At 38.1% G+C, this 15,572-nt stretch overlaps 1 protein-coding gene across 8 annotated transcripts in view; it reads left to right on the top strand.

The window, feature by feature from the left end:
- The first annotated feature begins 1,144 nt into the window (after nucleotides 1–1,144).
- LRCH3 (leucine rich repeats and calponin homology domain containing 3) overlaps nucleotides 1,145–15,572 on the top strand; it is an 82,756-nt gene continuing 68,328 nt past the window's right edge. For 7 of the 8 annotated variants that reach the window (XM_087818199.1, XM_087818197.1, XM_087818201.1 and 4 more), the window contains exon 1: nucleotides 1,145–1,422. In XM_087818199.1, coding sequence (XP_087674325.1) covers nucleotides 1,161–1,422 — 262 coding nt within the window. In that variant the 5' untranslated portion in view covers nucleotides 1,145–1,160. The remainder of the gene's footprint in view (nucleotides 1,423–15,572) is intronic. The other variant, XM_087818202.1, reaches the window with a different exon arrangement.

Below are 15,572 nucleotides of genomic sequence, written 5' to 3'. Positions count from 1 at the left end.
GTCTATTTGTCTGGATTTTATCATTAGATTATAACCTATGAAAAGGACTGAGAGCCTCTTCTATTTCCCACAGTCAATACTTGATGATTGTTGGGGAAATCTACATCATGTAACAGGAATGGCTTAAATGCGCAAAAAAGAAAAAAACCAAGAATATGCTAAAGACTGCAATATAAGTGAAATCTAATTGTTTGAAAATGTGGTATTTTCCACTTTTTTGAAACTAATTGGTTTCATTTTTCACCATTTTCTTCAGTTCTACCTTTAATTCCCACATTTTAGATTATGGTCAGATCATCTTCTCTTCAATTTTGGTTCCAGACCAAAATTTTAAACTTTAATGCCATTCATCCTGGTGCCTAAAGGATAAGTACTATTTAAGATGCTCATTTTATTTTTGTTAAGAACTATTTTATAGCCTGGGGGGCATGGCTCAGCAGTTGAGCATCGACCTAGGAGCCAGAGGTTTGATTCCTGATTAGGGCACATGCCAGGGTTGCAGGCTTAATCCCCAGTCCGGGGCATGCAGGAGGCAGCCGATCAATGACTCTCATCATTAATGTTTCTATCTCTCTCTCCCTCTCCCTTCCTCTCTCTAAAATCAATAAAGGTATATTTAAAAAACAAAACAAAACTATTTTATAATAGCGAGGGAGGGCCTAAAATATTTATATAACCCTTTCAATGAGACCTGTAGAGCTTGAGGGCCAGTTTAGCCCTTATTTTTCCCTCAGGCAATAATAGTTAATACATCCACAAGTTTCCATTTGTATCATTTGGTTTACAGAATGACAGAAGTTAGGAAATTTTTTTATCCCAGTCCCCTTCCCTGCCCAAGTTCATGGCAGCAACAGTGTTAAGAAGCCTTCACTTAATGCTTAATCTAATCCTCCAGTACTGAGGGAAAAGGGCAGAGATGTTTTGGTAAGGAGCGTCGTCTTAAAGACGTTTTTGTTGCAGCTGACGGCTGCTCCAGATTTGTGTTTTATCTTCCCTTCAAAACCTCGTGGGCGGAGGCAAGCGCCCGGACGCGCTGAGGGCTCCGCAGCTCCGTCCATCAAGGGAACCGGCCGGGGTCCGTAGGTCCCTTTCCCCGCCCACCCATCAGTTCTGGCCGCGCATGCGCGGAGCCGGCGGGTCGGGCAGTTGTCGGCTGGGAAATGGCGGCCGCGGGCTTGGTCGCCGTGGCCGCAGCTGCAGAATGTTCTGGCCCAGTGGCGTCGGGAGGTAACCTTTCCGGTGTTAACTGCGGTCCAAGCTCCGGGACAGGTCCCGGTCCTGGCCCGGGCTCGTGGAGCCGCTCCCTCGATCGAGCGCTGGAGGAGGCGGCGGTAACCGGGGTGCTGAGCCTGAGCGGCCGGAAACTGAGGGAGTTTCCCCGGGGAGCGGCCAACCACGACCTGACGGACACCACCCGGGCGGGTGAGCGGGGCGGGAGGCATCCCTGCCGACCCGGGGCCCTGGGCGCGGCAGGAGGCCGCCCCAGCCGGTGGGGGGGGGGGACGGGACTCGGGGGTAGTTACAGCACTGGTCCCATAGCTCCTGGTCCGGACCCGGGGTAACGGGGAGAGAGCGACTCCCCGACCCACCCGGCCCCCGGGCCCGCGGGTCAGACCCCGAGCCTGGGGCGAGGCGCTCCGCAGCATCTCTCGGGGAAGACCGTAAGGGATTGATGGGTGGTGGTTTACTCTCCTAGAAAGTTAACTTGAGTCGCTGCTGAGATAGACCCAAGCCCCGCCCCGGTTTCTGCAGGCCCTTTCGGATTTGGGATTTTATATTGGCTTTGCTAAGATTTGGGATTGTAGCGCGCTCTTAATTAGTGTCAGGAATGCTGCGATCTCAACACTGGCGTTCTTGCGAGAGTTATTTTTAATGTGAGCCCGAACGCTGTGACTTTTTTCCGCCGCCTTCATCTAGTTCTCTTAACCCAATGTACTTGTAAAAATATCTGGAGCCCACCTTCGGACTCCCATTATTCATGCCCCCTCCCTCCTCGTGGCCCCTCTCTCTTCATGTCCTACCTCCAAAACGCTGAAGGAAAAAAATTTGTCTACCGTATCTGTATTTAATGCTTTTAAAAACACAAACATTATTTCGCTTTAATGCATATTTTTGAACTCAGGAAAGATAATAAGGAATTAGGTTTTCTTAGTTGTAGAGAACAATGTCTGTGACTGAGGTGTTCCCCATAATATGTTTCTCGTGTTTAAAATACAGCTTCCTCAGGGAGTAGATTAAAAACTGGGTCTATTCATGTTTTGCACAAATACAATGGAGAAAAAAAATCACACAAGTTTGTATAGTATGATGTAGTTAAATATTTTATTTTCATATAGTGTTTTGCAACCAAAGAATGTGTAGTACTTTGTGTCTTACCTTTATTCCATTTTATTTATCTTATATTAAGATCTCCAATTTAACACCTTCCTATGTTTGTGCACTCATTAAAGATTGATAAGTATTACATATGATTCACTCATGTTAGAAAAATAAACAGAATCTTAAACTGCTTCAGGAAACTTTTCCAAAGAAACTTTTGCTCTAGTGTAGAATGGAAGAAATTAAATGCCTGTTTACTTAATCTCTTTTTAGAAACAGTTGTACTGAATATAGTTTGTATTTTTTAGTGAACAAAACATTAAACTTTATTGCTAAGGTAAATATGAACGGCCACTTGCCTTTTGCATGTGTTCTGATAACATCTAAAATTGACACTTATACCCCATATTTTCTGATTCTGTTCAGGAGATGCCTATATGTTCAGGAGATGGATAGCATAGTGATTTCATGTTGGTGTGAGTCATTTCTTATTACTACATTAAGCCTGAAGCTAAAGAACAAGTTGATTACAGGAGTTTATCTAGTTCATTATCTTACCTGCTTTTAAATAGTTCTAAGGCCAAAGTGTTTTGTCTTTAAGAAATATTTTGTTAACGGACAAAGAAAACTCAGGAGCATTTATGAGGACTGATAAGTTATCCCAATGAATTTTCCCTTTGTTTTCTGAATTTTTAATTTATTATCCATGTTTATTTTTTATTTTAATAGTTTATGTATAAACCAAATTTTTTGATGGTTGACATTTATCTGGTCAAAAAGTATAAAAAAGGGGTGGGGGGAAGACCACAAGGTATTTTCTAACCTATTAGGCTAAATTCATTTTAATATGTTAGAAATATCACTTATTAAGTATAAGAAATCTTTGGCAGACTTTTAAGTACAAAAACACTGAATTATTCAAAACAGATCATTTGATGTTTATAACATCATTTATTGAGTTTTCACTGTTTGCTCTTCAGTGTGTTAGGTGTTTTAAAATGCATTGCCTGGCCTGGCCTGGCCTGGCCTGGCCGGATTTGGCTCAGCAGTTGAGCATCCACCTGGGATCCAGGAGATTGCCGTGGGATTCCTGGTCTGGGCACATGCCTGGGTTTCGGGCTTGATCCCCACTCGGGGGCGTGCAGGAGGCAGCCGATCAGTGATGACTCATCATTGATGTTTCTATCTCTCTGCCCCCTCCCTCCCCCCCTCCCTCTTTTCCCCCCTCCCCCCGACAGCAATGGAAAAAATATCCTTGGGTGAGGATTAAAAAAAAATTTTTTTTAAGTAAAATAAAATACATTGCCTTGTTAAATGCTTAACCACCAATGGGTTAAATATTATTATCTACACTTTACATATGAGAACCACTCAGAGAAAGTCATATAATTAGTATTAGTGGTAGAATTTCAGCCTGGGTCCATCTAATTCTTTCTCTCCACTATACCACATAGCCTCCTTATGTACAGACAGGTTTTACCATTCTTGTTTTTACCAATAGTAAAACCAAGATTTGGAGAGATAAGATAATTTGTTCAAATATCTGTAGCTAAAGGCCAGGGAAGGCGGTATTAGCCAGGATTTAAGCCTAGTTTGAGGTAACTCCAAAACCATAGTCTACCTGTTATACCAAGTACTTTGACCAACTCAGATTCAACCTATGTTAGCTAATATGTTTTGTTTAGACCCTATAGAAAATTTAAAGCCAAGAAAATTATTTGAATACTGTACATATCAAAGTTGCCCCACAATTTATTCTTACATAATGTATATAGAATGTATCTGGTAGAGCTGCTGTCCTTCAAGAGTTTACACTCTTAGAAACAGCACACCTTACCCTACTGTTAATAATTTAACATGATTAGAATTCATTTTCTGGAGTTTTTTCCCTCCTGTTTGTTTAAACAGGTAGAGCTTTAGATAAAGGGAGATATTTATTTGGGAATGAGTGATTGATTCAGTGGACACGGAAAATCTTAGAAGAAATCACAGCAGACTTTTGGGGCGGAAAGGATGTATAGCTTGGGTTTGGGTAGGCAAAAATGAGAAGGAAAGCCTTTCCAGGCACTGGTGGACATCCAAAAAGTCTTAGAGGATCAGGCACATTAGTTAATTTTGCCAGACCGTCTTGTGTTCCCCTTTCTTCTGACAATAATACTGTACTCCAATTTTCCTAGGGATCCACCCCTTTCAGTTACGTAGATCCCACCCTTACACAAGGGTGTGCACATGACTTAGGTCTAGCCAATCAGTGTTGCCCATCCCTCTGGCCACATTGATTGTTCAGAGAAGGGCATATTTTCCAGTCAGCACAGGAGTTTTATTCTGAATTTTTTATCAGACTATGGAGAAAGAGGCATACTTTGAACCCTGTGGTTGCCAACAAATGGAAAGAAGAGCCAAAAGGTGGAAACAGTGAAGCCACATTCTGATGACAGTGTTTGAGCCTTTGGATCTGTATGAATCTTTCGATCAATAGCTAGGCCTTAAGTTAGTGCTCTCTTGGACTTTCAAAATACGCAGGCTCACATATTCCCTTTTCTGCTTAATCTGAGTATAATTTTTACATACAAAATAAGAGTCCTAATACAGTGGGACTGCTTTTGATAATGTTGTGGTGAGGCCAGTTTCGTCAGAATAAATGGTTGGATTAGAGAATATAAGACCTACCTTTTGCATATGCAGTAGCTAGATTGATGATAGGTTTGGAGATAGGCTAGTCAACATTCATTCTTTCAACAAACATTTATTGACTAAGGGATTTTGTCAGGTATAGATGTACAAAGACACTCCCAGCCCTTAAAGAATTTAAGGGATCAGTGGAGGAATAAATAAATGTAAATATTTTACAAGTTGTCTAATAGCAAAATTTTATGTGTTAGGCATTATGCTAGGTAATATAGGGGAAACAAAAATAAAAAGAGGTTCTAACCTTTAAACAAAATCTAATAATCTGGTTAGGTGGCTATGATAATCTATGCAGGAATGAAAAACAGATCATGTTGGAAAATACAAATATACAAATGCTGACTTATTGATTTTTTTTTTTAAAAGACAGTGTATCAAAAATGACTGAGCCATTAGATCCTGGAGGACTAGGAAGATGGTAATGCTACTGATAATAATAGTAACTAACATTTATCAAGCTGTTAGCATATTCCAGGTATTGTACTAGGCTGTAGATATAAAACTTGCACATACAACAACCATGTGAATCGTAAGCACTATTTTTTTAAAATATGTCTTTATTAAGTTCAGAGAGAGGAAGGGAGAGGGAGAGAGGGAAGGACGGAGGGAGGATTGAGCCAGCAACCTGGGCATGTGCCCTGACCAGGAATCGAACCTCTTAACTCCTGGTTCCTAGGTTGATGTTCAACCGCCGAGCCATGCTGGCTGGGCATAAGTACTATTTTTAACCCCATTTTATACATGAAAAAATGGAGACAAGATTATTCTGATCAAGGTTTCTTGGCTAATACATGAAAGAGCTGGGATTCAAATTCAGGTACATCTGATCCTAAAACTTGTGTTTTTTATTACAAGCCATACTGACAAAGAAGCTTGGTACACATATACATAATTTCTTTGGTTTGCTTGATACCTTTAAGGGGCTGGTAGCACATCTAGTTAATCATGTACAACAAATAAAAATTCAAATCTGGAGCTTTAAGAGTGAAGTTAGGGCTACAGCATAAATTTGAAGAGTCATAATAAAGAGTTTATGAGATGCTTGGAGAAAGAATGTGGAGAGTGGAAAAGCTGGTCACTGACAACCATGGGGTACACCAGCGTTTAAAGAGGCAAAAAGAGGAATCAGCCTGAGAAAAAAAGTTTTATAACTAGGCCTGTACTAGAATTGTTGAGAACCCTAAGCCAAAGGAACCAAAGTAACTGTCTGTTATTTTACACATGAGAAGCAGTCTCAAAGAGGTTAAATATGTTTAAGATTATATTATATAGTGAGGTGGTGCTGTTTTACAGAAGGCAAGCAAGGAGGGGTCATAGTTGAAGCTGTAAGAAATATCTTCTGGCTCCGCTGGGTGTGGCTCAGCGGTTGAGTATGGACCTAGGATCCAGGAGATCGGGGTTCGATTCTTTGTCAGGGCACATGCCCAGGTTGCGGGCTAGGCAGCCGATCAATGACTCTCTATCATTGGTGTTTCTATCTCTCTCTCTCTTTCCCTCCTTCCCTCTCTCTGAAATCAATAAAGATATGTTTAAAAAAAAAAAAAAGAAATATCTTCTGAATGGAAAACAGAAAACAAGAAACCAAGGACTTAGCTTTGGAGAAAGGCCTATAGTTGAAGGCAGAAGGGGAAGGTTAAGGTTGCACACACACACACAAAAATTGAGATGTAGTGGTGAGCCAAGGTAATGCAGTCCTATTGAAGCCATGAGAATTGATACTTTCAGCAAATGGGTACTTATTTCATATGTAAAAAAGAATGAGGTTTGCTAAAAGGCCATTTAATTTTTCAAGGAAGTGGTTCATAACCCACAAAATTATGGGTTTGTTAGTCTTGGAAATATGTACTGATTGGAGTGCCAGGTCTTAAGTGGAAATCATATTTTTCTTGGATCCTATTTATGTATATTTTGTATCAAACACAGTAGATGCACTGTGAATTTTTCTAGAGCAGTGCTGTCCAATATGGTAGCTACTAGCCATAGGTGGTTATTTTTTTAAAATATGTTTTTATTGATTTTAGAGAGAGGAAAGGAGAGGAAGAGAGAAACATTGATTGCCTGCCTTCTGCATGCCCCTTACTGGGGATCAAGCCTGAAACCCAGTCATGTGCCCTGACCAGGAATCAAACCTGCGACCTCATGGTGCATGGGACCAACCAACTGAGCCACACCGACCAGGGCCATGGGTGGTTATTAAAATCAGTTAAAATAAAAAATTTGGTCCTTCAGTAGCACTAGCCACATTTCAAGTGCTCAGTAGCCATGTGTGTCATATTGGACAGCGTATTAGATCTACTGTCTGTCAAATTGGACAGCATAGATAATAGAACCTTCTATCATTGCAGAAAGTTTTATCAGACATTGATGTTGGGGAATACTGTCTTGAATAGAATTGAAATTTTCTTCTGTATTATTATTTTATAAAATCATACTTTGTTTGGCATTGTTTTTCTAAATCTATGAATGCAGTGAGGCACCATGGTGATGATAGCTAAAAACATTGTTAAATAATGGTTGAGAAGGGAGAGGCAAAAAGAGGAGGTAGCAACAAATGGGAGCTCAATCATAATTACAAGATCCTTGCTAGCATCTTAGAGTCAGGGTGATATGTAACTTTTTCTTTTAGAAATAAAGTCTTGTTAACAGTGACTGCATTTACGCATGTCATCTTTGTTAATTAAAGGCGTTAACTATATATTTGACACATTTACCATCCACTGAGTATTATGTGTTCAAGTCAGGAAGAATCTTTTAAGAGCCTTAGAAATGAGGAAAGAGTAGAAAACAACAAAACTAATTTTATTTGATTAATCAGACTGGTTCAATTTAGTAGACTCTAAAAATCATTTCTTCTGATATTAAGGGTTGTACATGCTCAGTATAGTTTAGAAAGTTATAAAGAAGACACTAAAGATCATTCATAATTCCACTCACCAGAGACAACTAGTAGTAAACACTGGTTTGAAATCTCCCCAAAATTTTCTTCATGAATAACACATCCTTACTTTTTAAATTATAAAAATGAGATCATACAAAAGTTGTTTTATCATCTCATTTTTTTACTACTATGAGAAAAAATATCAGAAAATAGAGAACTATAGCATAATTTTCTATAGTAGTTCACCGTATAAGTATCATTTTATTTACCCTATTGGTGCACATTGGGATTTTCAACTTCCACTATAACAAATGATATTGCTGAGAATAGCCTAGTATGTGTGTCTTTATAGACTTGTCTAATTATTTCCTTAGGATAAATTCCTAGAACTATAATTGATTATTTAAAAGGTATGCACAGTTTTAGTGTTTTTGTACAGACTGTGAAATTGTCCTTTCAGAAGGATTATTTAGCTTAGATTTATTCCAGCAGAGCCTGAGTTTCTTCACTTTGCACTCACTGGCCTTCTCATTCTTTTTGATCTATGTCAGACTGATAGGTCAGAGATGGTATCTTCTTGTTACATGGTCATTGCATCTTGAGGAATGTAATTTTTTTTCCTACAACAAGAAAAGGTTTATAAACTCAAGGGGAAAATACTTATTTATTTTTATTTTTTGCCATATAACCAGTTGATAACAAAGAATTGGAGGCTCTTTGTGAATGTATATGAACTCCTGTATATTTATTTCGAATTCTTTTGTAATTGTAGGAGTAATACATATTTTCTGTAGAAAATTTGGAAAACCAAATACACAAGGTAGAGAAAGGAAAACATGAATCATACTGCTGCATAGACGAACCCCTGTGAACATCTGACATACTCTTCCAGGTGTTTGTTCTACTGTGTGTGCATATATATTGGAAAACATGGTATCAGCTTTTTGTAGTTTGTTTAGACTTATATTATTTTAGAGTATATTAGAAATACTGTGCCATGTCTATTAAGATTTTCTTATTGCCCAGCCGGGTGTGGCTCAGCAGTTGAGCATCGACCTAGGATCCAGAAGGTCGCGGTTCAATTCCCAGTCAGGGCACATGCCTGGGTTGCGGGCTTGATCCCCAGTCAGGGGTGTTCAGGAGGCAGCCAATCAATGACTCTCATCATTGATGTTTCTATCACTCTCTCTCTCTCTCTACCTTCCTCTCTCTGAAGTCAATAAAGATATATTTAAAAAAAAGAAAAAGATTTTCGGATTATTTTAATGGCTGCAGATTATTTAATCATATCTTTGTACTTGCCAAATCCCTTTTATTGGACATTTAGGCTATTTCTAACTTTTCATTATTATAAACAACACTATGAACATCCTTTTATATAACTTTTGCTTACATCTCTTATTATTTCCTTTGGATACTTCTTAGAAGTAGAATTGTCCTAACAAGTTATATGCAATTTTTAAAACTTAACTTACTTCAGAAGCAAAATTTCAAAAGCAGTTCCCTAGGAATAGGGCTACATATTGTATGTAGCCTAGTTAGGTTTATAGGCCACCCACAAAAACCGTTTGTTTTTTTTCCCTTCTAAACAGAAAAGTTGGCATAACTCACATTTTATACCTTTTTATACCTAACAGCCATGATCTCCTATGTCTCTCTTTCTCTGTATAAAGAGTGTGTGTATGCATTAATCACATAAATTTTTATTGAAGTACCTCTGACTTCAGAGAAGGTCTTGGGGTACAGAGTTTGAAGTTGCCTCAGTAGGGATCTTGAAATTTGAAGGCTTGAAATTTTCTTAGGAATTTCACCCTATACAGGGGAGGCCAAAAGTAGGTTTACAGTTTTAAATAAGTACAAATAAGTAATACAATAATTAATAAATAATAATACAAGAATAAACTGTGTTTCATGTACTCACAACTGTCCTACTTTTGCCCACCCTTGTCTTTTCTTGCTTGTTTTAATACAGATCTATGGTTTCAAGTGACCAACCGTTAGGGAAGATCAAACCAAATAAGTTTCCATAATGTTTGTACTGTTGTTTTTCTGTAATCTAACCACCCTCCGTGTATATCCCCGTGTCAAAAGTATCTATATACTATTGTATATAATACTACTTTTGTAACAAAGTTTCTATGGCTATATGCTAAGAACACATCTCAGGAAACAACAGTTATAACTCCCTCACTTATAACTTTACTGTTTGAAATGAGAAATCATATAGCTCTAATGTATTCTCACTCATATGCTTCTTCTTTTCTCTTCTGCCTGAGGAACAGTACAGTTCTTATATTGTATTGACAGAATAGAAAAAGACTTCTGAGGTAAAAAGACTTGTTACTTATGTCTTCCCCCCACTCCTTCTGAAACACACAAACATACACACATACACATGCTTTATGAGGAGAGGAGGCAGAGACCATGGGAAAGATCATGGCTATTGGGTATAAAGGCATCTAAAATCAGATTTAAATTTATGCTCTAGCCAGTTTGGCTCAGTGGTTAGAGTTTCTGCCTGCGGACTGAAGGGTCTCGGGTTCAGGTATCGCCAAGGGCGCATACCTGGGTTGCAGGCTTGGTCCCTGGCCTGGTTGGGGTGTGTGCGGGAGGAAACCACCGATGTGTCTCTCTCACAGTGATGTTTCTCTCCCTCTCCCTCTCCCACCGGCATTGTTTTTTTACATAGGAAGGGTAAATAGTAGAATGTTGCCTTTAGGAGGGATGTGAAGATGAGTCAGATCACCACAAACTCAGTGTTGAGATTGGAAAAGAATGGCAACAGTGTTGGGGCGAAGGATTTTCTAGAGTTAATTTCCTTATACAGTGGGTGTATTTGGGGCCTGAGTGGTTAATATTATCTCATAACATGAAATACTACTTTTAAGTAGTAACGTACATTCTTTTTTTCTGTTCATTTATAAAATAGTTAATCAAGCGTGGGAAAAATATGTGGTAAATATAGCAAATCACAGAAAGAACATTATTTTGAGTTACCAAAGTAACCAACAATATTAAATACACTGCTACTAATTTTAGAATAATAAACTAGTCCTAAAAATTTCAGGTATTTTCTTATTCACTTTTAAATTTTTTCCTTCCCCTTCTAAATTTCTAGATTTTTATTTGAAGGAAGTCTAAAACCAAGAATTTTTAATAGTTTATTAGACTTATTTCTTACAAAAACTAGGTAATAGATTTTTTCATTAAAAACAGGTTGCTAAAAATGATCTGCACATTGTAGAAAGTTCAAGATAAGCCACAGAGTAAGAAATTCCAATAAGTACAACCAACAAATTATATCTAGAATAGGTATAAAATTTTTACAAACAGGTAAGAAGACAACCAAGTAGGAAACTGACAAAACACTTGAACTCCAAAAGGAATTCCAAAATGACCGAAAAATATGTGAACTAGTGCTCAACCTCATTAATAATCAAGGGAATGGAAAGTAAAAACAAACTGAGGTACTACTAGAAAGCTGACATACTGGAAAGAGAGTAAGAGCATTGGGGACACTCTTTTACAATGATAATGGGAGTGTGGATTGGTGAATCGACTTTGAAAAATACCTAGTAACGTGGAGAAAACATACTCTATGACCCAGAAGTTCCCGATTCTGAGACATTTATCACAACAAATCTTGTGTATATATACACCAGATATATGTATAATAGAAAAATCCTGATTGGTTATCAGTAGAATGGACAAATCAGTTGCAGTATTCACAGCAGTGAAAATGAATGAGCTACAATTACGTGCGATTACATGGGTGAGCCTTGGAAACATGTTGAACAAATGAAGTGTGACAGGATATATGTTGCACAAATACATTTAAATAAAGTTTTAAAAAACAAAATTGTACATAAGTGCTAAAATTATTAGGGAAAAAAAGGCAAGGGAATTATTACCATATGAGTCAGAATAATGGTTACCTATATGGGAGGGAAAAAATGTTAAAATTTGGAAAGGGGATGGTGGGTTAGGGGTGGAGTGTATTTCTGAAGTACTGGAAATGTTCTTATTTCTTAACCTAGATTCATCACCTATATGGTTGTTCAGTTTATACTTCTTTTTTTTGAATTCTACATCTATGATTTATTTACTTTTGTTTATGCTTACACATTCATTTTTAACTCATGTATTAGTCATAGCACCTCTTCTTTTTCTTTTTTTTAATATGTCTTTATTGATTTCAGAGAGAGGAAGAGAGAAGGAGAGAGATGTAGAAACATCAGTGATTGAGAGAGTCATTGATTGGTTGCCCCCTACATGCCTCTTACTGGGGATTGAGCCCACAACCCAGGCATGTGCCCTGACCGGGAATCGAACTGCAATCTCCTGGATTATAGGTCAGTGTTCAGCCGCTGAGCTACACTTGCTGGGCACCACCACTTCTTTTTTACTTTCTCTTTTTCTTCCTCCTCTATCTCCTTACCATCTCCCCTTCCCCAGTTAAGCACTTCTTTTTCTTTTCTTTTTTTTAATCCTTACCTGAGGATATTTTTTCCATTGACTTTTTTTTTTTTTTAGAGAGAGTATAAGGGAGCAGGGACAGGGGGAGAGAGAGAAACATCGATGTGAGAGAGATGATATATTGATTGTATGCCTCCTCTCTGTGCCCTGACAGGGGCCAGGGATTGAACCTGCAATCCAGGTACATGCCCTTGACTGGGAATCCAGCCTGCGACCCTTCTGTCTGCAGGCTGACACTTTAGCCACTGAGCCAAACCAGCCAGGGCAGGCACTTGTTTTTCTTTCTTCCCTAATATGCTGTGCACATTTTTCTACTGTCATAGTGAACAATATTGTCTTTCTCATATGAGATTGGGAGCTCCTTGAAGGAGATATATTAGTTTTCTCTTGCTGCATAGCAAATAATTATAGATTTAGCTGCTTAAAACAGCACCCATTTATTATGTTACAGTTCTATAGGTCAGAAAACTGGACTCAGCCGAGTTACCTATTCAGGGTCTCATAAACCCCAAATCAGTTTGTTGTCCAGGCTTGACTCTTATCTGGAGGCTCTGGGGAAGAATTTGCTTCCAGAATCATTTAGGTTTTGGCAGAATTCAGTTCTTTGAAGTTATAAAACAGGTTCTCATTTCCTTGCTGGTTGTCAGCTTCCGGCTGCTCTGAGGTCCTGGAGGCTACCCACATTCCTTACAGCATGGCGCCCTGCACCTTCAGGCCAACAAGAGTGGTGTATTTAATCCTGCTTTGAATCTCTGACTTCCTCTTTTGCTACCAGCCAGAGGGCTCATTTGATGAGATTGGGTCTTGCCAGATTATTTCTCTTTTAATTCAAAGATTAGTAATCTTAATTATGTCTGCAAGATCCCTTCTGCCTCGTAAGAAATATAATCAGAATGTTTCATATTCACAGTTCCAAGGATTAGGGGAGGAAATATTGAGGGCCCTGTTTTGGATTCTCCCTACTAAAGAGGATTGATTCTCTCTTGCTCTCTTTTTATTGTACTACACCTAGTACAATGCCAGTGCCCTTTGAGCATTTACTGAATGTATGTTACATACATTGGATGAATGGATGGATGGATGGATGGATGGATGGATGGATGGGTGAATGAGAAAGTGAAAACAGAAAATGATGAAGAGCCTATTCACTTGCTAGCTTTGGAAATAGTGACAACTAACTTTTGTGTGACTGGGTTTAATGGGGACCCTTGGGGCTTCAATCATGATAGAATTTCTGTCAGCATTCTCAAGGATAATACCAGTGAATAGGCTTCCCTTTGATGTCAAAAAGTCAGGCATTCAGACCCTCTTTAATTGGTGTCATAGAGGAAAAGGGAGATGATTTATATGTACTAAGAATTAGTCTCCAAAAATGTAACTAGTGACAATGAGAATTTTTGGGTCTTTGAAAAATTTCAAAATAGGACCTTGATTTGCTAATACAAGAAATAAGTTTTAAATTCACAGCGAAGTAGGCTTTCTATGTATATTCAAAATTTATAACTATGATAATTATTCAAGTTTCAGTTGTCTGAGGAAAATCTTAACCTGATAACTATGTGATGCTTTTTCTAGCTTAGTAACATTGTGATTTCTGGCCATCTATTATCAAGTGACAAATGAAGCCTAGTAGTTCTCAAAATTTAGTATGCATAAAGTCACCTGTGATACTTCTTTAAAAATGTGCATTCCTGGTTCCAAACCCTAGAGAGTTTGATTGGGGAGATCTGGGGTGGGGCGCATAAGCTTCCTTTTTTAACAAGCAGCATGGTAGTTCTAGGTGCAGATTGTCTAGGAACCCCCAGTGGAGAAATTCTTTCTTAGACTTTTGCTACTTTAAAGGAAGACAGTAATTTTTCACATCCTAAAGCTATCTTGATTAGGCAAACCAAAGATACTCATTTGAAAATGTGTTTTTTAAAATGTAAAACAGATACTTCTTTTTGCAAAATTGGGCACTTTGGTATATAATAAACACTTGAAAGATTGGTTAGTTTGTTTTAAAGATAAGTAATCAAATAAGCCTTTAGTGGAGTATATAATTATATTGCACAGTAAGCAAGCATTAAGTGATAGGCAGTTTACTGACTATAATTCCTGTAATTTTTCTACAGCCAAACTTTCCATTTCTTGGTTCAGTAGGGAGAAGAGGAAAAAATCTATTAATTAGACTTTTTTCTAAGAGTATCTCAGGGTTTTTCTTTTTCTTTCTTGCTTGCTTTTAATTCTGAGAGTACCCTTACTTTCTTTTTAAGATCTGAAGTCTGCATTAATTTGGGGTGAAGAAAGATGAACAGTGTTGCCTGTTTCTTCAAGTATCTGCAGTGTCCCAAATCCTAATACCTAGGAACAGTACTCTGTTGTTATTTTAGCCAGTGGTCCCTATAATAAAAAATTTTGACAACAAATGTTTGTTTATTCACGCTATATCGTGTACTAATATACTAAAATTATATGTATTATAAACTATACATAAAATATAAAATTGGAGAAATTAAACATAAGTAGAAATAAAATTTTTAATGTTTTTCTTCCACTCTCTAGTGGGTCATTTTGTGTATCCCTTGGATAGCAGTTTCACACTCCTCCCTTGAAGATAATTGATTCAGATAGTGGTTAACTTGTTAGTGATCTTTAAGTAGGAGAAAGGGGATTTAATGTTAAGTATTTGAAAGCATTGTAGGCATACTTTGAGGCAATATGAGAAATGGGAGACAGTCTGAGGTGTGGAGTTCAAGAATAGAAAGCTATACCCTGTTCAGAAGGAAGGGACATTGGAAGCAAAGACTGAAGAAATTTCTTGAAGTGGTGCTATAAATAAGGAGGGATTCCTTGTATAGTATGTATAAAACAAACCAGCGTGTATGAGGCATTTGTAAAGGCTGAACGCTTCTATGGGTTTGATGTGATGGAGTAGGAGCCGTGTTACTTTAGGAGTAAGAAGATTTGGATGTTTTAGCCTTGATTCTTACTATTTAGTTGTTTGACTTAAATCAGTCTTATCTTTCCTCATTGAGAAAATGAAAGGGCAGGCTGGATTGGAGTTCTTACGATGTAGAAGGCCTAGAGGTTTGGAGTAGTCTCCTAGGAGGTTGTGCTTTAGTATGGGTATGAGTTAAATTGTGCCCCTCCCCGCAAATGGCTTCAATTAGAATCAACTTTGATTCTGTGGTGTATCCATTTAACAAATAATTTTAGCCATAATCTTGTA

Source organism: Miniopterus natalensis, chromosome 6 (genome assembly GCF_054644295.1).
Source record: "Miniopterus natalensis isolate mMinNat1 chromosome 6, mMinNat1.hap1, whole genome shotgun sequence".
Taxonomy (NCBI): domain Eukaryota; kingdom Metazoa; phylum Chordata; class Mammalia; order Chiroptera; family Miniopteridae; genus Miniopterus; species Miniopterus natalensis.
Note: the sequence above shows the minus strand (reverse complement) of the source record. Positions and strands in the feature narration are given on the sequence as shown.